Here is a 20324-nt window from a genome sequence, read left to right on the forward strand (position 1 = left end):
CCACCAACCTCTAGTGAACATGCTCTAGGGTCACATGCTTCTCATGACTGAAACCCACTGACCTCTGATCACTCTGGCCTGGTGTCCATCGGCTCAAGCTTTCACAGTCACATTTCTGGAGATTGTGACCCCGGTTGCCATGGCATCCCCCATTCTGTTCACTGCTCGCTGTGGAAGAGCTTGGGCTGGGAGTTCAACTGCGCCGTTTGAAGCTGGCTGGGAGTGGGGTACTTGGTATTCTGCAGCCATCCTTCAACCCCCCATTCCCAAACTGTTATCTCATCCTGGCCATTCACCTTTCACCCTTCAGCCTATTCTCCCAGCAGAGCTGACACTCTCCTTCTGCCTCTGCAGTGTTTGCCAAGAACTTCCGGGTGGCAGCTGCAATGAAGACATCTGTGCTGCTCAGCTGGGAGGTCCCTGACTCCTATAAGTCGGCTGTGCCCTTTAAGGTGAGTAAGGGCCATGGCCTGCTGAGCCCAGCACACACACAGGCCTGCTGCATGCTGTCATTCCAGTCCTAACCCATGTGCACCTGGCTGTGGAGCAGGACTGTGGTTGTGTATGCGTGCACTGTGCCTTGCAGCCCGTGGTAGGTCATGTCACCTAGAGGCAGGCATTGTCCCTCCTGTCCCCCACAGATTCTGTACAATGGGCAGAGTGTGGATGTGGATGGGCATTCAATGCGGAAGCTGATCGCAGACCTGCAGCCCAACACAGAGTACTCTTTCGTGCTGATGAACCGGGGCAGCAGCGCAGGGGGACTGCAGCACCTGGTGTCTATCCGCACGGCCCCTGACCTCCTGCCACACAAGCCGCTGCCTGCCTCTGCCTACATAGAGGACGGCCGATTCGCCCTCTCCATGCCCCATGTGCAGGACCCCTCACTCATCAGGTGTGCACACGAGGTGTCACAGGAGGCGGGGCAGGGCTGGAGGTGGACGGTGGTGACAGTCCTGATTCCTGCCCTACCCTCACAGGTGGTTCTACATCGTGGTGGTACCCATCGACCGTGTGGGTGGGAGCATGCTGGCGCCAAGGTGGAGCACACCCGAGGAGCTGGAGCTGGACGAGGTGCCTGGGGAGTGGATGGGGACACTGACAGTCCCATTGCAGTGATCGGCTGTGGTCTTCCTGCCCTGAGCACTAGGCCAGTGACTCCCCAGATCCACTCCCCAAATTGAAATCTCTCCTGGCTGCTTTGGCTGTCAGACCAGCCCTCTCTGGAGAGAGACTCTGAGGAAACCTCCTAGGAGTATTCGCAGAACTCCCGGGGGCTTATGGAGAGGTGGACATGATGGAGATGCCTCTGCAGGTCTAGAGAATGCCTGCCCTGGCCGGGCGCAGTGGCTCACGCCTATAATCCCAGCACTTTGGGAGGCCGAGGTGGGTGGGTCACAAGGTCAAGAGATCAAGACCATCCTGGTCAGCAAGGTGAAACCCCGTCTCTACTAAAAATACAAAAAAATTAGCTGGGCATGATGGTACGCGCCTGTAGTCCCAGCTACTCAGGAGACTTGCTTGAACCCAGGAGGCAGAGGTTGCAGTGAGCCGAGATCATGCCATTGCACTCCAGTCTGGGTAACAACAGTGAAACTCTGTCTCACAAAAAAAAAAAAAAAAGAGAGAATGCCTGCCCTGTAGACTTTACAGAGTCTCGCAGATCTAGAGGCCATGGAGGGCTTGGTGAGCCTACGGCCAGGAGTCCCTGAAAGTTTGAAATCCTTCAGCCCTTTCTCATAACCAGTGTGGAAGCAGCCTTCTCTGGTTAGGGTGGGGCAGCTTACCCACAGGGCTTTTTCTCGTGGGCTAGTGGGGTGGAGCGGCTTTGCAGTATCTGGCATTACTCTGGGGGTAGTGGGTTGGGCAGGTGTGGGCTCTTACGCAGAAGGTGAGCCTTGATCTCTGCCCAGGGAGCTGACATCCCAGGCCACGGCTCCAGGGCCAGCATGCTCCAAGGCCCCACATGACCCCTGCACTCTGCTCTGCCAGCTTCTGGAAGCCATCGAGCAGGGCGGTGAGGAGCGGCGGCGGCGGCGGCGGCAGGCAGACCGTCTGAAGCCATATGTGGCTGCTCAATTGGATGTGCTCCCTGAGACCTTCACCTTGGGGGACAAGAAGAACTACCGGGGCTTCTACAACCGGCCCCTGTCTCCGGACCTGAGCTACCAGTGCTTTGTGCTCGCCTCCTTGAAGGAACCCGTGGACCAGGTCTGCCTGAGCCAGCTTGGCTCTCAGCACCCTGAGACCCCAGGCCTGGCCTGAGACTAGGCCAGTCTCAAACACCACCAGATCCCAGGTCTGCATCAGTCCAGGGGCTTCAAGATCCCCGGCCTGGGGCCAGCCCCAAAGACCCAAGACCTATCACAGGGATCCTAAGACACAGCCCTGGGACCCAAAGGCCAGACTTAGTGTGGCTCCAGAGACCCAGTCATGCCAGGTCCACCTTGTAGGGTCTGGGAGACCAGGCCCAGGATAACCCAGACCCAGAGCCCTTTCTCTAGGGATGACAGGCAGAGGGTGGGGGGGCCTCCTTCTGAGCTCACAGCTTGCTGTTCTCCACTGGGCCACAGAAGCGCTATGCCTCCAGCCCCTACTCGGATGAGATCGTGGTCCAGGTGACACCAGCCCAGCAGCAGGAGGAGCCTGAGATGCTGTGGGTGACGGGCCCTGTGCTGGCGGTCATCCTTATCATCCTCATTGTCATCGCCATCCTCCTGTTCAAAAGGTGAGCACTGCTCTCAGCGCTCCAGGGAGGGCCACCTGCCCTCGCCTTTTGGACTCTCTCCAAGGGTGGTGCCTTGCACCCCGGACCCTAGGCCTCAGTTTCAGCAGGAAGGCAGGAAGGGCAGAAGCAGTGTGTGCCTCCCTACGTCTGAGGCCTGCATCTGTTAGGTGAGGGAGCCTTTGTATGGCAGTATGGGTGTGAGGAGCTGAAGCCTCAGAGGGTTGTCCCATGTGCATCCCTGGCGTGTCTGTCTGTGTTACATGAGTGCGTCTGTCTCCTCTTCTTCAGTTTTAAGACACCACCATCTCCTGGGCTCCTACCTCAGGTCCCTCCCTTCTGTCACCATTTCTGGATGATTCCCTAGCCCCACTCTCCCACTTAGGCCTAGAGAGGTCGAGCTGTAGGCCCATAGGCCTACAGCTCACTTAGCAGACATGATTGATGGCCTGCTGTGACCATGCCATTCGCTGCTGTCTCAGCCTCAGTGTGTCTCTCCCACTCAGTCCTGTCCCTTGGTAGTTGCAGCCACCCAGCCTGAAAGGGATTTCCAAAGATTTAACTTTGTCACTCAGTTTAATACCTTTTGGTGGCTCCCAACATAAAGCCCAGCCTCTTCAGCCTGACAGCCTAACACCTAGCTAATCTGACCCGTCACCACTCCTGACACTCTGACAGTGCGATACTGAACTAATTCAGTGTTCAGACCCACACAGGCTGTGCCCTCTGCAGATCTCCCTCCCCCTGACCACCTGGCAACAGCAACCTCATGGATGATTCAGGACTCAAGTCCAGGCTCTGGTGCCTGCAAGGCCTTGCCTGGCCCCTACCCCTTAGCACAGCCTTACATCTGTCCCCCATGGTACTCACTGCAAACTCACCTGGGCCTGTGTGCCAAGCCTTCAGCCCCAGCACTGGGCTGAGCCCACAGGCATGTCAGTGAGCACCTGGCAGATGAAGACATGCTGGTCTGTGTCAGCACATCTCTGCGCCATGCAGGAGTGCCTACATCCTGTGCTCTTACCCTGGACCCACTGCTTCTTCCTCCCAAGATAGATGGACCTGTGCGTGGGTCCCTGAAGAGTGTCCCACAGACGCACTCATCCTTCCCACTTCTACCCGCATTCTGGGTCTGTCCAGAGAGGTGGTTCCCCTCCCTGTGAATGTCACGTGGGTACCATATAAGGGGCCTGCAGGCTCCCCATGTCATTAGAGGGCTGAGTGCTTGGTGGAAACTGTGACCGTTCCTTTCTTCTGTCCTTGCTTGTCTTTTGGGACCTAGTAAACAAGAAAGGTAGGAGTCGTTCCTTCTCTCTTCACACACCTCTCCTCTACTTGCAATCCTTATGCACTTCTTGGGCCAGCAGGGAGGGATGACGCTTTGACCAGAAGTCCCCTGACCTATGGCTTTAAGCAGCAAAGTGTCCAGTCAGCTCAGAATGCTCCCCGGTCCAGGACTGAGTCCTCATTGGTGTGAGGAGGCAGGTTCTGTCTCTCTCTTGCCAGTTCAACTCTGCAGAGGACGCTCCTTCTCTGGGGCACATGCATAATGCAGACTGCGTAGCTTTCCCTGAGCGTACAGAGCTCACCAGAACCGCCACCAGGCTCCCAGTTCTCTGAGAAGCTGCCTAAGTGCTGCAAGAAACAGTCTTGCATATGTGCAAAGAGCATTCACTGTGTGGAAAAGCAGAGGCTTGTCCTGGTTCATACCTGAGCACACTCACTCAAATTCTTCCCCAAGCACACACATCTGCAAACCACAAGTGGCCTCTGGATCTTTGTTTGCAGCTGAACCCTATGATCTGTCTCTGACTGTGTCCTTGTAGATGGGAAAACTGAGGCCAGTGAGAGAGGACTCTGGCCAGCTAGGGCGATGCCTTCCCTGTCCCTCCCCTGCTACCTTGGGCATTTACCTTGATACTTTGAGGGCCAGAAAGCTGGGGCCCTGTCCCCTGTGCTGTTTGTGTATTTTATGTGTCATTTGCATGTTTATTCTTGGTGGCTCCTGCTATTCAGCTGGGTGGCCTTGGGGATAGCAGCCACTGTCCCACAGGACCTGCCTTCTATCCAAAGGAGCCGCCAACCCCTGCCACCCCTTCCTCCCTGCTGCATTGCTCCTCTGCTCACGCCACACTCCTGCTCTCCCCGCCCCTTCCCTGCCCTGTGTTCTCATGTCAAGGCTGCTCTGGCCCTGGCTCCTCTGTGCTCAGAGATCCTGGGAAAGGTGGGGCAGTAGGAGGACAGAGCCGTGGACATGGGGGCTTCCTGACAGCCAGCCATGCCATGCATCACAGCCTCAGCCTGAACCTCAGGTTCTCACCAGCCTCCCTTCTATCTCTCTAGGAAAAGGACCCACTCCCCGTCCTCTAAGGATGAGCAGTCGATCGGGCTGAAGGACTCCTTGCTGGCCCACTCCTCCGACCCTGTGGAGATGCGGAGGCTCAACTATCAGACCCCAGGTAGGGTACTCCCATGGCCTGTGTGCCCCCAGTCCAGACCTGGCAGGCCTGTGGCTCTGTTCTCCGGGTCTCCACTGAAGTTACTGGGCCGCATGCACCTGTTCCTGCTGCTTTTCCTCCTTTCTAACCTTCTTTCTATGCTCATCCACTTTGGATGGAATGACTGAGGGGCCCCCATATCCTGCAGCTAGACAGGTACCCCAGGCCCAGAAGCCTCTCTGGTGGCAAAGCCACTTAGCTCCTGCCTCGTCTTGTCAGGGCCTCTGAATATGGGCTGAGGATCTCCCAGAGCCCACTTCTCTGCCACAGGGTGGCCAGTGTCTGGCCCCTCTACATGAAAGAGGGGCTTGTTAGCAGTGGGAGATGCCTCCACAGACACTCGTGGGGAGATGAAGTGCCTGCATCTGGGCCTTTGTGGAGGCCAACACTGAGTTTACCGTTCCATGTATCTGCCCCTTCTCCTAGCCACTCTCACGGGGCTGTCCAGCTCTTTCTACTTGAAATGTCACTTCTCCCCTCACCCAGCAGACACAGCTTAGCCCTCCTCCTAGCAGAAGCCCCCGCACAGGTTTGGGTTTCTCTCCTCGGCTCTGGGACCCTCCCTCCTTCTTCTTTTTGATGCCTCTCACATTGGGCTAGGATTACCTTAGTGACATCTCTGAGCTCTGTGGTGCCAGGAACTGTGTCTTGTTCATACCCCATCCCTTGTATTCAGCACATGATGAGTTCTTATTGAATGCCTGTGAAATGAACACACAGACAAATGAACGAATGAGTGAACTAATGCATACACACAGGGTTTGTGTATGTATGAGCTGGTTATTATTGCATATCAAATTACCCCAAAATTTAATTATGTATTATCTGTCACAGTTTTCGTGAGGCAGGAATTCAGACAGGAACACAGCAGGAACAGCTTGTCTTTATTCCAGAAAGTCTGGGCCCTCAGCCGGAAGACTTGAAGGCGCTGGGAGTTAGAGTTGTTTAAAACAGGGGTAGGCAAACTGTGGCCTCTGGCCAAGTACAGCCCACCACCTGTTTCTGTAAATAAATTTTTACTGACCAGGCATGGTGTATCACGCCTGTAATCTCAGCACTTTGGCAGGCTGAGGTGAGTGGATTACCTGAGGTCAGGAGTTTGAGACCATCCTGACCAACGTGGTAAAACCCCATCTCGACTAAAAATACAAAAATTAGCCAGGCGTGGTGGTACCTGTAATCCCAGATACTCAGGAGGCTGAGGCAGAGAATCATATGAACACAGGAGGTGGAGGTTGCGTGAGCCGAGATCGCACCATCGCATACCAGCCTGGGCGACAAAAGCAAAACTCCATCTCATTAATTAATTAATTAATTTTTACTGTAACAACCACGCCTATTTATTTATATATTATCTATCTATGGTTGCTTTTTCACTATAAAGGCAGAATTAAATAGATGTAATAGATACCAGATGTTCACAAAGCCTAAACTACGCTCTGGCCTTTTATGGGAAACGTTTGCCAACCCCTGGACTCTAAAGCCTCTTTCATTCATGTGACTGGTGGTTGATGAGCCAGCTCTGAGCCTTGCTGGGGCTGTCAGCTGGGATACCCACAGGAGGCCTCTTCAGGTGGCCTGGGCTTCCTCACAACATGGTGACCGAGTTCCAGGAGGACGTGTCTGGAGAGTGTGCCAGGCAGACCTAGCAGGCTATTGCAACCCAGCATGATTACACCTCTGAAGGATCAAGCACCAGGATGCTGGGACCTGGAGTGTAGAGAAGCCTCTTCAGAGATGGGATGCTGAGCCATGTGGGCAATGGTCAGGAGAAGAAGGGTGGGAGAGAGCTCCTCTCCGTGGAAGCATGTGCAGAAGCTTGGGCGTGTTGCATGTGCATCACGTTATAAGCACCTGAGTTTCTACAGCATGAGAGTTAGGGGCTGGGGGGAATACTGAGCCAAGAGAAGACTGGAGGGCTAGGCAGAGGTCCAGTCAAGAGGACCTTGAATGTCAGGCTAAGGGGCTTAGACTTCCTCTTGAGGATGCTTGGGAGGTATTACTTTCAGCAGGGGAGCCATATGGTCAGAACTATGCTTTAGAAATGTCACTCGGCTGGGCACGGTGGCTCACGCCTATAATCCCAGCACTTTTGGGAGGCTGAGGCGAGTAGATCACCTGAGGTCAGGAATTCAAGACCAGCCTGGCCAACAGGGTGAAACCTCATCCCTAACAATATATATGTATATATATATATACACATTTCTTTATATACATATATTTCTATATATATACTATATATATTATATGTAGACATTTCTATATTATATATACAGAAATTTATATATATATATAGAAATTTCTATATTATCTATATAAATTTCTATATAAAATTTAGAATTTTATAGAATTATAATTATGTATAATCTAGAAATTTAATATAATCTATATATAGAAATTATAGAAATGTATATATAAAGAAATATATGTAAAGACATTTCCATAATATATATATATATATATATAAAGAATATATATATAGAAATGTCACTCTGGTTCCTTGAGGAGAATGGATTAGAGGGGAGAAATTGAGGCAGGGAGACCATTTAAAAGGCCACCAAGCAAGTAAAAGGTGGCAGTGGGAATAGAGGGGACAGACTTGGGAAACGTGAAGGAGGTGAGGGCAGCAGGGTCCGGGCTTGGGTCCACGAGGGGAGAGGTAAGGGTGGCTCTGCAGTTGTTGCCTGCGTGAGGAAGGGGTAGGGGTGTCCTGGGGCCAGTGGGTCTGTGGGTCTCAGGACTTCTGTGCTGACATCAGGGCTGAAGTCCTGTGGGAGGGGCCCAGGAGCATGTGGTAGCCTGAGAGTAGATGGGCTCCCCCAGGATGAGGACGGGAAGGAGGCTGGGACCAAAAAAGGAGCCTAGGGCAGAGAAGATGGTGCAGCGTTAAGGAAAGATGGATGAAGAGCAGCTAGGGAGATGACGAAGGAGCAGCCACGGCGAGTGAAGAGCAGGGGAAGTTGCACAGGGAGGAAAGGCCTCTGAGCTAGGACAGTGGGAGACCCAGTGGGAGGACCATTGGCTTTGGCACATGGGGCCTTGGAGAGAGAGTGGTGGCCATGTCCTGTGGGCAGAAGTGTTTCAGTGAGCAGTGTGGTGAGAAGGGGCGAGAAAGTGGAGAAATTCCTTTCAAAGACCCTGGGAAGAGGGAAGGAGGCAATGGGCAGGGCACAGTGGGAGAGGGGAGGGTGTGGGATCCAAGAAAGAGGGCTCTTTTTTCCAACATGGAAATCGTCTGAAAATCTTCAAGGCCATATTTTGGTACCAAAAGGGGCAGGCTGGTTTGGACTTAAGTATTTAATCATAGAATGGCCAGACGCGGTGGCTCACGCCTGTAATCCCAGCACTTTGGGAGGCCGAGGCGGGTGGATCACGAAGTCAAGAGATCGAGACCATCCTGGTCAACATGGTGACACCCCGTCTCTACTAAAAATACAAAAAAAAAAAAATTAGCTGAGCATGGTGGCACGTGCCTGTAATCCTAGCTACTCAGGAGGCTGAGGCAGGAGAATTGCCTGAACCCAGGAGGCGGAGGTTGTGGTGAGCCAAGATCGTGCCATTGCACTCCAGCCTGGGTAACAAGAGCAAAACTCCATCTCAAAAAAAAAAAAAAAGAAAGAGCCCCCCCAAGGCTGCCGACGCCACCAGGGTTTAGAAGTGCTTGCCTCCGGGGCCGGACGCGGTGGCTCAAGCCTGTAATCCCAGCACTTTGGGAGGCCGAGGCGGGTGGATCACGAGGTCAAGAGATCGAGACCATCCTGGTCAATATGGTGAAACCCCGTCTCTACTAAAAAAATACAAAAAATTAGCTGGGCACAGTGGCGCGTGCCTGTAATCCCAGCTACTTGGGAGGCGGAGGCAGGAGAATTGCCTGAACCCAGGAGGCGGAGGTTGCGGTGAGCCGAGATCGCGCCATTGCACTCCAGCCTGGGTAACAAGAGTGAAACTCCGTCTCAAAAAAAAAAAAAAAAAAAAAAGTGCTTGCCTCTTGGGGTGGGACACCCATCGGCATTACTGGAAGACAGGAGCCTTGACAGAGCTTGTCCGCAGCCCCAGCCCCTCTCCACCCCATCCTCTTACTCCGCTAGCCCCTCTCAAGCCCACTCCACCCCTCCACTACATGTGACAGCACTGTAAGCAGAAAAAGTTAACAGGCTCTCTTTTCTTGCCCCGTTGTTTTTTTGTTTTTGTTTTCTCTGCAGGTTCCAGTGTCCCCAGTTGCCCGAATACCTCAAGTTAGTTTTCAAAGTTCCCATGTTTGGGGGATACTTTGGCTTCTGTGTCTGTTTCCACCCCTTACTTTTGTTTACTCATCACTTCTGTCTTTCCTTGGATTCTGTCAGCTTTCCACTCTTCTCCCCCATCCTGCTGTCTCCTGACCCCTTTCCTTCCCCACCCTCTGCCCACCTTGCTTCCTCCAGGCCTGTTTTCTCTCCCACCAGGCCTGCCTCTGTCCCTGCCTCTCCGGCCTCCAGTTCCGGCCGAACACCCTTCCTTCTGCGTGCCCCTCCTCTCCTCTCATCTCGTCTCTGTCTCACACCTCCCTCCTGATCTCTGCTTCTCTCTCCGGATTTCTCTGTATTGCTCTGCCATTGTCTCTGTACTTTGTGACCACTCCATCTACACACTTGGAGCCCAGGATGACGATGGCCATGAGTCTCCCATGGTGACTGCTGCCAGTGAGGGGCAGGAGGGCTCTCTGCAGGCAGGTGCAATGGAGCCCAGCCTCTGTCACATCTGCTGCTACTGACCTGAGCGTCCCGCCACTCCTGGGAGGAAGGAAGCCTCTCCTCCCTCTTGCGAGACCTGCCAGGCAGGGCCTAGTGCCCCTACTCAGCACCACGCCACCAAGACAGGCTCCACGTGCTCATGGCACACCACTGCCCTCTGTCCTCTCCTACCCTCCAGCCACCTTGTGCTCTGTCATCCCTGTCACCGCATGTGCTGCCGTCTCCATGCCACCACTGCGAGTGTTCCATGGTCACCCGTGTTCACATGTGCACATACATGCATTGGGGCTGTCTCTGCCACCCTGCTCAAGTCTCATGCTAACGCTGCCTGTGTGTGTGCCCTGCTTCCCCCAGGTATGCGAGACCACCCACCCATCCCCATCACTGACCTGGCGGACAACATCGAACGTCTCAAAGCCAACGATAGCCTCAAGTTCTCCCAGGAGTACGAGGTGAGGCGTTCCTGCCCCCCACCATGTGCCTGGCCCAGGCCTACCCCACACTAGCTCCTGTGCTGTTCTAGATCCCAGCTGTGGTGGGTGAGAGAGGGGGTCCAGGTTTTTCAGGCGCACAGAGAGGAGGCTCGGCAGTGGCAAGGGTCAGCTGGGAACTGGGCACCTCAGATGCCTGGTTGGACCATAGCCTTGCCCAGCACCTTCTTGTGGTCACCCTTAAGAGATACTTCAGAAGGCTGTGAGTGCCACCAGGGCCTGGACACTCAGACACATGCCCACATGCTCAGAGATAGACACAGGCCACAGGCATGTGTACACAGATCAGTGAGAACAGCCACAAGAGCTGGCATCAAGAGCTTCCTGCAGGCCAGCACCAGGCTAGGCACTTGGCATGCATTAACTCCTTTGGTTTCCGTCCTCCATCTTCTGGGGGACTGTTAAAATCCCATCTTCCAGATGAGGAAGTAGAGGCTCGGAGAGGGGAAGTGACTTGCCCAAGGTCAAACAGCTGATGATAGTGGCACCAGGATTCAAACCCAGGCCTGCCTGCTGCCCTGTGCTCTGCATATGCTTGTGCTCACTCATGCACTCACAGGGAGTCAGGGCCTTGAGACTGGCTGCTCAGGCTGCAGAAGTCCTGCTTGGAGCCCTCCACATGCTCACCTTACTCTGGACTTAACTCCTAGGAGCCTGCTTGGGGCTCAGCCTTCAGAGTCTGAGGGTTTCCCACCCACAGCTAGTGTCGGGGTGACTTTGAGCATCCCCAGGCTGCCCATCTAGGAAGGGGCTTTGTTAAAGAAGGAGGTGATTAAAGAGACCCCTGGCCAGGCACAGTGGCTCATGCCTATAATCTTAGCACTTTGGGAGGCTGAGGCAGGTGGATCACCTGAGGTCAGGAGTTTGAGACCAGCCTGGCCACCATGGCGAAATCCTATCTCTACTAAAAATACAAAAATTACTCAGGTGTGGTGGTGCATACCTATAGTCCCAGCTACTCAGGAGGCTGAGGTGCCTCCCAGGGTTAAGGAGAATTGCTTAACCCTGAGAGGCAGAGGTTTGCACTGAGCCAGGATCATGCCACTGCACTCCAACCTGGGCAACAGAGCGAGACTCGTCTCAAGAAAGGAAGGGAGGGAGGGAAAAAGACCCCTAACCAAGGGAAAAAAAAGAGAGATACCCCCCCTCCTCTAAGAAGCAGCCTGTGCTTGTCTTTCTGTTCACAGTAGTCCCCTTCCATCTTCTACCTACTTCCCTCCTCTGATCAGAGCTCTCCTTACAAGACCCTCCTCCTCCAGGAAGCCTTCTCAAGCTACCCAATGTTGCCTTGGGCTCTTCCTCAGCCGGGATCCCGTAGCTCTGTGGTCTTTAAAGTTCAGTTAGTCATTGAGCACACATTTTCCATGTCCCATCCCTGTGCTGAGGATACGGAGACACATGCCCTCAGGAGGCCCAGTGGTGGGGAGCACGTGCAGACAGATAATCTGCATTGAGTCTGTGACTGTGACAGCACGCCCCTGTGTTGAATAGGACTGACAGGCGTGCAAAAGGTAGGCTGACAGCACCAAAGCAGCCCGAGGGGTGGGGTGTGCTGTAGGGTCTCACGGAAGCAGTCCTGCAGAGAGTAATGAGGCTGGGGACAACATATGGAGGACATCGCGTGCTATGCTGAGAACTTGAGATTGTATCCATCTGGAATATGTGAAGATAATAACGGAACCTATCTCATATGAGAATTTGAGGAGGGAATACTTGCAAAGTGCTCGCAGCGGTGCCAGGCACACTGCGGGTCCTCACTAAGGCTTTGCTATCATCATTATTGCTCTCCGAGGTGATGAAGAAACACAGAAGGCCTTTAAGCGGGAAATTGATATTCATATCTGCATTTTGGAAGGATTGTTCTGGCTATCGGGCTGAGTGGGTGGGAGTAGGGCAAGAGGAAAGAGGCGGGAAGAGGCCAAGCCTGAGTTGGTGCAGCCTGGCCCAGGGCAGTGGCAGCAGGTTGGAGAGAGCTGAGGGGGTGGGGCAGCACCAGAACCTGGTGACCGGTGGAGTGGGACGGGATGCAGGGGACTGCAGGAATTTTGAGGTTGACTTGTAGGTTCTGGCCTGGCTCCTGGGTAAAGAAGTGATGGTGCCTTTCATTGAGGTGGAGGTGGAGTCCCAGCAGCGGCGCCAGGTTTGGAGGGGAAGCTGAGGTCGGGAGTTGGAGACCAGCCTGGCCACTCTGGCAAAACCCATCTCTACTGTAAACACAAAAATTAGCCAGGTGTGGTGGCACACACCTATAGTTCCAGCTACTTGGGAGGCTGAGGCAGGAGAATCGCTTGAACCCAGGAGGCGGACGTTGCAGTGAGCCAGGATCATTCCACTGCACTCCAGCCTGGGCAACAGAGTGAGACTCCCTCTCAAATAAATAAATAAGAGACCCCTAACCAAAAGAGAGAGGGACCCGTACCTCCTCTAAGTGAACTCAGCTTTGAAAGGACTAAGGTTGAAAGACCTCCCGGTGGAGGTGTCAGGCTGCTGATTAGTTGGGGCAGAGCTCTGGGCTGCTGGGGTTATGGGCAGCTCCAGCATATAGTATAAGAATCAGGTGAGCAAATGAGGTCACCCAGGAAAGGCTGTAGAGAGACAAAAGAGCCTGGAAGGAACTCTGGAGGAGCTCTGTGTTCTGCCCACGGGAAGGGCAGGGGAGGGAGAGGAAATAGAGAAGGAACAGCTGGAAAGGGAGGAGGAGAGCCAAGCAGGGAGGCACCCTGGGCGCTCAGTCCTGAACAGTGTCTGGACTGCCTGAGAAGGGTCCACCATCCCTTCCATCTGTCCTAGCTCATTTCATTAGGTGAGTGCAGGGCTTCGAGAGACCCTTCCCCTGACCCTGACCCAGCTCAGACCATTCTCCCAAGCAAGGGGATTTGGTACCATGGTCAGAGGAGTCCCTGGTCCATCACTTTTCTGATAGGTGATGGTGATGTGGCAAACTGTGAGCTCCATGGCTGGCATCGTGAGGTAGAGGGCCTGGCTGTGGCATGTGGAGTGAAGGCAGGATGTGAGCATCACCCAGAAGGCTGGGTCTCCTGCAGGAGAAGCAAGTCAACCTCAGCTCTTAGCCCACCCCACCTGCTTTCTCCGTTCTCTGTAGTCCATTGACCCTGGCCAGCAGTTCACATGGGAGAATTCAAATCTGGAGGTGAACAAGCCCAAAAACCGCTACGCGAATGTCATCGCCTACGACCACTCTCGAGTCATCCTCACCTCCATCGATGGTGAGCCAAGAGGGTGTCGCTCCTGTCCCCTTGCTCTCCTCCCCCCTGCTAGCTGGGACATGAATCCTCCAGAGAATGTCCACAAGTCTCAGGGGTGTACTGAGGCATGGTGGTTGGGGACCTTGGAGTAATGCCCTCCCACCTCCTTTTTTATCCATAGGGGTCCCTGGGAGTGACTACATCAATGCCAACTACATCGATGGCTACCGAAAGCAGAACGCCTACATCGCCACACAGGGGCCCCTGCCTGAGACCATGGGCGACTTCTGGAGGATGGTGTGGGAACAGCGCACGGCCACTGTGGTCATGATGACACGGCTGGAGGAGAAGTCCCGGGTGAGACTGCAGGGCCCTGCTAGGAGATGCCCATGGCCACAGGGAAATGCCCAGCCACAAGGCAACACAGGGCACCTTCTTCTATGCCTCCTCCTTCTGTGCAGGAAGTCACTCAAGGGATTCCCTAGATGCTATTACGTTTCTGAGGGGATTCAGCTCCCCAGATACTGGGGTGTTTCTGGGATAGAGCATGTTCCCCAGATGCTAGTGAGTTCCTAGGATGTTAATATGTTTCGCCAAATGCTGTCATTTTCTGAGAATGTTAATGTGTTCCCCAGTTGCTGGCGAGTTCCCGGAATGTTCACGTGTTCCCCAGATGCTGGAGTGTTCCTGGGGCATTAACACATCTCCTAAGTTAATTAGTGGAAAGAGCTGCTGTTATCTGTTTTTGCACTGCAAAGCATTGGCTGGAACGTAAAATTTACAGAGCTTGAAAATGGCACATAAACATTATGGGTAAATTTGGCAGAAAATGTGCCTGGTGCGATCTGGCCTTGAATAAATAATTTTCAATTATGGCACTTATTCCACTAGCTAGGGCAGGGTGGTGACATAGCTTGAGGACCTGATGTGGCTTGTGGAGGACAAGGGGCAATGGATCTGAGAGTTCGGGGATGGGGGGGACCTTTGTAGCCAGAAAGGGAGGTCTACAGTCAGGGAGTAGGCCAGCTTCCACTGAGGCCAAGCCCGTCTGAGCCAGTGGGCTCCCTTCAACCTGCCCTGCTCATCCCCCTGCAGATAAAATGTGATCAGTACTGGCCAGCCCGTGGCACCGAGACCTATGGCCTTATTCAGGTGACCCTGTTGGACACAGTGGAGCTGGCCACCTATACTGTGCGCACCTTCGCACTCCACAAGGTATGGCCCTTCCCCAGTGCTTATCTCTTGCCCTGACACTATAAGAACAGTGGCTTGGGTGTGGTGTGCTGGGTTGGGGGCAAGCCAGAGCCTGGGTGTTGGAGGGTCAGAGGCTCAGGTGTGTGAGTGTGGTGTGATGATCCATGTTATGGGAACAGTGCTAGGCGCACCTTTACGCTACTCTGTGTGGCTTCTGAGTACCATAAGGGAGTGACAGGTCTGACCTCGGCGTCAGGTCATTCTGCCCTGAGTCTATGGCAGGTGGGCTCCTAGTCGCCACTGTGTCCCCACTTTGTTCCCCCCAGAGTGGTTCCAGTGAGAAGCGTGAGCTGCGTCAGTTCCAGTTCATGGCCTGGCCAGACCATGGAGTTCCTGAGTACCCAACTCCCATCCTGGCCTTCCTGCGACGGGTCAAGGCCTGCAATCCCCTAGACGCAGGGCCCATGGTGGTGCACTGCAGGTGAGAGGGTACAGTGGCACACAGAGGGGTGGGGTGGGAGGTTGCGGGGGGGCCTGTGCCTCAAGCCAAGCCGGTGTCCTGCAGCGCGGGTGTGGGCCGCACCGGCTGCTTCATCGTGATTGATGCCATGCTGGAGCGGATGAAGCACGAGAAGACGGTCGACATCTATGGCCATGTGACCTGCATGCGATCACAGAGGAACTACATGGTGCAGACGGAGGACCAGTATGTGTTCATCCACGAGGCACTGCTGGAGGCTGCCACATGCGGCCACACAGAGGTGCCTGCCCGCAACCTCTATGCCCACATCCAGAAGCTGGGCCAAGTGCCTCCAGGGGAGAGTGTGACTGCCATGGAGCTTGAGTTCAAGGTGAGACTGTGTTGTGCCTGCTTGGCCCCAGGGCCTGGACTGGGTCGTGAGGGTGACCCCCACCGCCGCAGGAAGCTTGGCCTGACCAACCCCTCCCTCTTAATAGTTGCTGGCCAGCTCCAAGGCCCACACGTCCCGCTTCATCAGCGCCAACCTGCCCTGCAACAAGTTCAAGAACCGGCTGGTGAACATCATGCCCTACGAATTGACCCGTGTGTGTCTGCAACCCATCCGTGGCGTGGAGGGCTCTGACTACATCAACGCCAGCTTCCTGGATGGTTATAGGTCAGCATGCTTGTCACTACCCCACAATATCTGTCAACTGTGGAAAATTAGCAAATAGAAATAACCAAATGAAAACAATATTGATTGCCCTACAGGGGCTAGGCCTGTGCCTAGGTGGTGGGGTAGGCAGGAGAGTAGGGCCAGCCTAGAAGACCAGAGAGGTAGAGCAGTGAGTACTTCCTGGAGGAGGGGTGATCTGAGCAGGGCCCCAAGGGGCTAGGCAGCCTAAGGGGAGACTGTGGGGGCAGCAGCACCTCCAGCATGTCCAGTCTTATGTCCACCCCAGACAGCAGAAGGCCTACATAGCTACACAGGGGCCTCTGGCAGAGAGCACCGAGGACTTCTGGCGCATGCTCTGGGAGCACAATTCCACCATCATCGTCATGCTGACCAAGCTTCGGGAGATGGGCAGGGTGAGCGCACCCTTTCCCCCAGGGCCCCTGTCATACCTGGGAGAATACCAGCCCCCCTTGGGAGAGCTACCCCTGTGTTACTGTCTCCTTTCACACCCCAGCTGCTCATCAGCACAGCCTTGGGCCCCCATTATTACCACCTGAGGTATCTGTCCCATAATCCTGTGAAGCCTGGCACCCCTTCCCCCATTCTTCCTCACCTGATCATGGGGGCCCGGCCGTCTATCCACAGGAGAAATGCCACCAGTACTGGCCAGCAGAGCGCTCTGCTCGCTACCAGTACTTTGTTGTTGACCCAATGGCTGAGTACAACATGCCCCAGTATATCCTGCGTGAGTTCAAGGTCACGGATGCCCGGGTGAGTGAGTGTGTCCATAACACTGCCTATCCACACACAGCAGGTGGCTGCCTGCACAGTACCTTGGCTCAAGCTTCAGGAATCTGAGGCAGGGAGTGGGTATTAGGGTATGAGCATGTTTCCCCCCTTGGGTGCAGTGACACAGATGCATGCCTCTGTCACTGAACTACTCTGGTCTAGTCCAGAGGGGTGACAGCCTAAGGCATGAATCCTAATCATGTCCCCCACCCGCCTTTCCCAGGATGGGCAGTCAAGGACAATCCGGCAGTTCCAGTTCACAGACTGGCCGGAGCAGGGCGTGCCCAAGACGGGTGAAGGCTTCATAGACTTCATCGGGCAAGTGCACAAGACCAAGGAGCAGTTTGGACAGGATGGGCCCATCACGGTTCACTGCAGGTGGGGCTGTCCCTGTGGAGGGCTGGGGTGGGTGGGCCTGGCAGACCCACTGCGTGAGGCAAACAGGACTCCTGACCCAACTGTGTTTCTGAGCAGTGCTGGTGTGGGCCGCACCGGGGTATTCATCACTCTGAGCATTGTCCTGGAACGCATGCGCTACGAGGGCGTGGTTGACATGTTTCAGACCGTGAAGACCCTGCGTACACAGCGTCCTGCCATGGTGCAGACAGAGGTAACACAGACCAGTCTGTAGGGCCAGGGTCTCAGCAGCAGCCCTGCTGCCAACCCTTAACATTGCCTGCGATAGGCATGGTGGTATGTGCTTGTGGTCCTGCCTACTTGGGAGGTTGAGGTGGGAAGATCACTTGAGGTCAGAAGTTCGAGGCTGTAGTGAGCTATGATTACCCACTGCACTCCAGCCTGGGAAACAGAGCAAGACTCTGTCTCTGAAAAAAACAAAACAAATATGCTACAACATTGTGCTGCCTGGGAGCTCGGGGAGAGATGAGCGAGATGTTTTCTTTAAGCAGCTCTCTACTGAGCCCCAGTGGTGTGCCTGGCTCTAGGACAAGGCACAGTCCTTATGGGGTGCCCAGTCAGGAGCAGAGAAACATGATTGGGATGGCAGGTGGAAGGCAGGTAGATATGGGGGCCTGGGAGAGTGAAAGGAGAAAGATGAGCCTTCAGAGGCTCTTTCGGGCTCCCCCGCATGCTGCCTGATGTAGCTGCCAGGGTCCAGCGCCTGCTCTTGGCCAGCAGAAGCTAACTCCGTGGCCTGTGGCTGCAGTGTGAGTGTCCTCAGCTGTGTAGTGGGGGCTGTCCACTGGCATGACCCATGCTGACCAGCCCCCTATCCTGGCAGGACCAGTACCAGCTGTGCTACCGTGCAGCCCTGGAGTACCTCGGCAGCTTTGACCACTATGCAACGTAACTACCGCTCCCCTCTCCTCCGCCGCCCCGCTGCGGGGCTCCGGAGGGGACCCAGCTCCACTGAGCCATACCGACCATCGTCCAGCCCTCCTACGCAGATGCTGTCACTGGCGGAGGACAGCCCACGGGGATCACAGCGTTTCAGGAACATTGCCACACCAATTAGAGAGCCTAGAACATCCTGGGCAAGTGGGTGGCCCGGCAAGCAGGCACTGTGGCCCTTCTGTCCACCAGGCCCACCTGGAGCCCGCTTCAAGCTCTCTGCTGCGCTGCCGTGTGTCTCATGCTTCTCATGGGGTGGGGTTGGGGCAAGGCCTCCTTTTTTATACATTAAGTGGGGTAGACTGAGGGATTCTAGCCTCTTCCCTCTGATTTTTCCTTTTGCAAATCCATAACTGCAGAATGGGCCACTGTAGGGGTTGGGGTTTATTTTGGTTTTTTTTTTTTTTGAGTTCACTTTGGATCCTTATTTTGTATGACTTCTGCTGAAGAACAGAACATTGCCTTCCTCGTGCAGAGCTGGGGCCGCCAGCCTGAGCGGAGGCTCGGCCGTGGGCTGGGAGGCAGTGCTGATCCGGCTGCTCCTGCAGCCCTTCAGACAAGATCCTGTTTCAGCTAAATGCAGGGAAACTCAAATTTTTTTTTAAGTTTTGTTTTCCCTTAAAAGCCTTTTTTTAGGCCACATCGACAGTGGTGGGCGGGGAGAAGATACGGAACACTCATCCCCGGTCGTCTATCCCAGTGTGTGTTTAACATTCACAGCCCAGAACCACAGACATGTCTGGAAGAGTCTGACAAGGCGTTCCTCATCACCATCGTGTTTGCAAAGGTTAAAACAAAAACAAAAAAAACACAAAAATAAAAACAAAACAAAAAAAAACCCAAGAAAAAAAAGAGAGTCAGCCCTTGGCTTCTACTTCAAACCCTCAAGAGGGGAAGCGACTCCATGTGCCTGGGGTTCCCGAGGGAGCTGCTGGCTGACCTGGGCCCGCAGAGCCTGGCTTCAGTCCCCAGCATTGCAGTGTGGCATGTTTGTAGGCTGTGGGGTCCGGCTGTGTGGCCAAGGTGAATAGCACAGGTGTGTGCCACGCCCCATGCACCTCAGGGCCAAGCGGGGGTGTGGCTGGCCTTTTCAGGTCCAGGCCAGTGGGCCTGGTAGCACATGTCTGTCCTCAGAGCAGGGGCCAGATGATTTTCCTCCCTGGTTTGCAGCTGTTTTCAAAGCCCCTGAGAATCGCTCTTTTCCACTCCAAGATACCCTCATAAACCAATGTGGCAAGACTACTGGACTTCTGTCGATGGTACTCTAATCGGTCCTTATTATCCCAGGTTGCTGAGGGACAGGGAGAGGGCCTCTTCCTCTGGGCAGCGCTATCTAGATAGGTAAGTGGGGGCGGGGAAGGATGCATAGCTGTTTTAGCTGAGGGACGTGGTGCAGATGTCCCCAAACCTAGCTAGGCGAAGTCAAGATCAACATTCCAGGGTTGGTAATGTTGGATGATGAAACATTCATTTTTACCTTGTGGATGCTAGTGCTGTAGAGTTCACTGTTGTACACAGTCTGTTTTCTATTTGTTAAGAAAAACTACAGCATCATTGCATAATTCTTGATGGTAATAAATTTGAATAATCAGATTTCTTACAAACCAGGCCTCTGTCTCAGCTGTTTCTGGAACCAAAGAGTCTGGGCCAAATCAGTAGCTAAGATGGGTTTCAGAGATTTCCTACTCCTGAGGGAATGGGGAGGGCATCCTAAATATTTGTGACAGAGTAGTCTGCTGGCATGCTACCCACTTTCAGAAAGGAGTGGTTATAAACCCTGAAGACCAAGAGCCAGCTAGGCTTGAGCCACCACTGCATGTGAGGAGCACCCTAGGCTGGGGAACATACCCTTTGCCTCTCTTCCCCCTTGAGATGCTTCTCCATCCACCTCAGGAGAGGGATGGCCCTGTGGCAGCAGAAGCTATGGGAATTGTTTAGTGAGGTCTCCTGTAATTCTTGCAATGTGGATAATGGACACAAAAAACAGTGTGTCCATCTGGCCCCTGGATACAGCTGCATCACCCATGGAGCTGGGCAGCTGCTCCACTGGTAAGCAGACAAGTCCTACCAGGTTGTCAAATTGTGGAATTCCAAGGATACAGATGAAGGAAACCCACAACAATCAGAGAAGAGAAGTGCACAAGTCAGCAGTGACCACACTGGAGAGAGTTGTCACAGAACCTAACGCAGAGGTCCTGTGGGTAC

The 20324-nt window shown here is 54.2% G+C and overlaps 1 protein-coding gene across 50 annotated transcripts in view; it reads left to right on the plus strand.

Moving 5' to 3' along the window:
- The window catches only part of PTPRF (protein tyrosine phosphatase receptor type F), a 90588-nt gene extending 70865 nt beyond the window's left edge, over nt 1–19723 (plus strand). For 31 of the 50 annotated variants that reach the window (XM_054259237.2, XM_054259247.2, XM_054259240.2 and 28 more), the window contains 19 exons: nt 355–452; nt 642–895; nt 981–1074; nt 1993–2211; nt 2574–2728; nt 5069–5184; nt 9426–9458; nt 10308–10405; nt 13548–13671; nt 13832–14007; nt 14746–14865; nt 15171–15325; nt 15410–15695; nt 15802–15980; nt 16267–16393; nt 16626–16751; nt 16993–17147; nt 17244–17379; nt 18010–19723. In XM_054259237.2, coding sequence (XP_054115212.1) covers nt 355–452; nt 642–895; nt 981–1074; nt 1993–2211; nt 2574–2728; nt 5069–5184; nt 9426–9458; nt 10308–10405; nt 13548–13671; nt 13832–14007; nt 14746–14865; nt 15171–15325; nt 15410–15695; nt 15802–15980; nt 16267–16393; nt 16626–16751; nt 16993–17147; nt 17244–17379; nt 18010–18078 — 2720 coding nt within the window. In that variant the 3' untranslated portion in view covers nt 18079–19723. The remainder of the gene's footprint in view (nt 1–354; nt 453–641; nt 896–980; nt 1075–1992; nt 2212–2573; nt 2729–5068; nt 5185–9425; nt 9459–10307; nt 10406–13547; nt 13672–13831; nt 14008–14745; nt 14866–15170; nt 15326–15409; nt 15696–15801; nt 15981–16266; nt 16394–16625; nt 16752–16992; nt 17148–17243; nt 17380–18009) is intronic. The other 19 variants (XM_054259241.2, XM_078331461.1, XM_054259242.2 and 16 more) reach the window with 1 other exon arrangement.
- The last annotated feature ends 601 nt before the right edge of the window (nt 19724–20324 follow it).

This window comes from Callithrix jacchus, chromosome 7 (assembly GCF_049354715.1).
Source record: "Callithrix jacchus isolate 240 chromosome 7, calJac240_pri, whole genome shotgun sequence".
Taxonomy (NCBI): domain Eukaryota; kingdom Metazoa; phylum Chordata; class Mammalia; order Primates; family Cebidae; genus Callithrix; species Callithrix jacchus.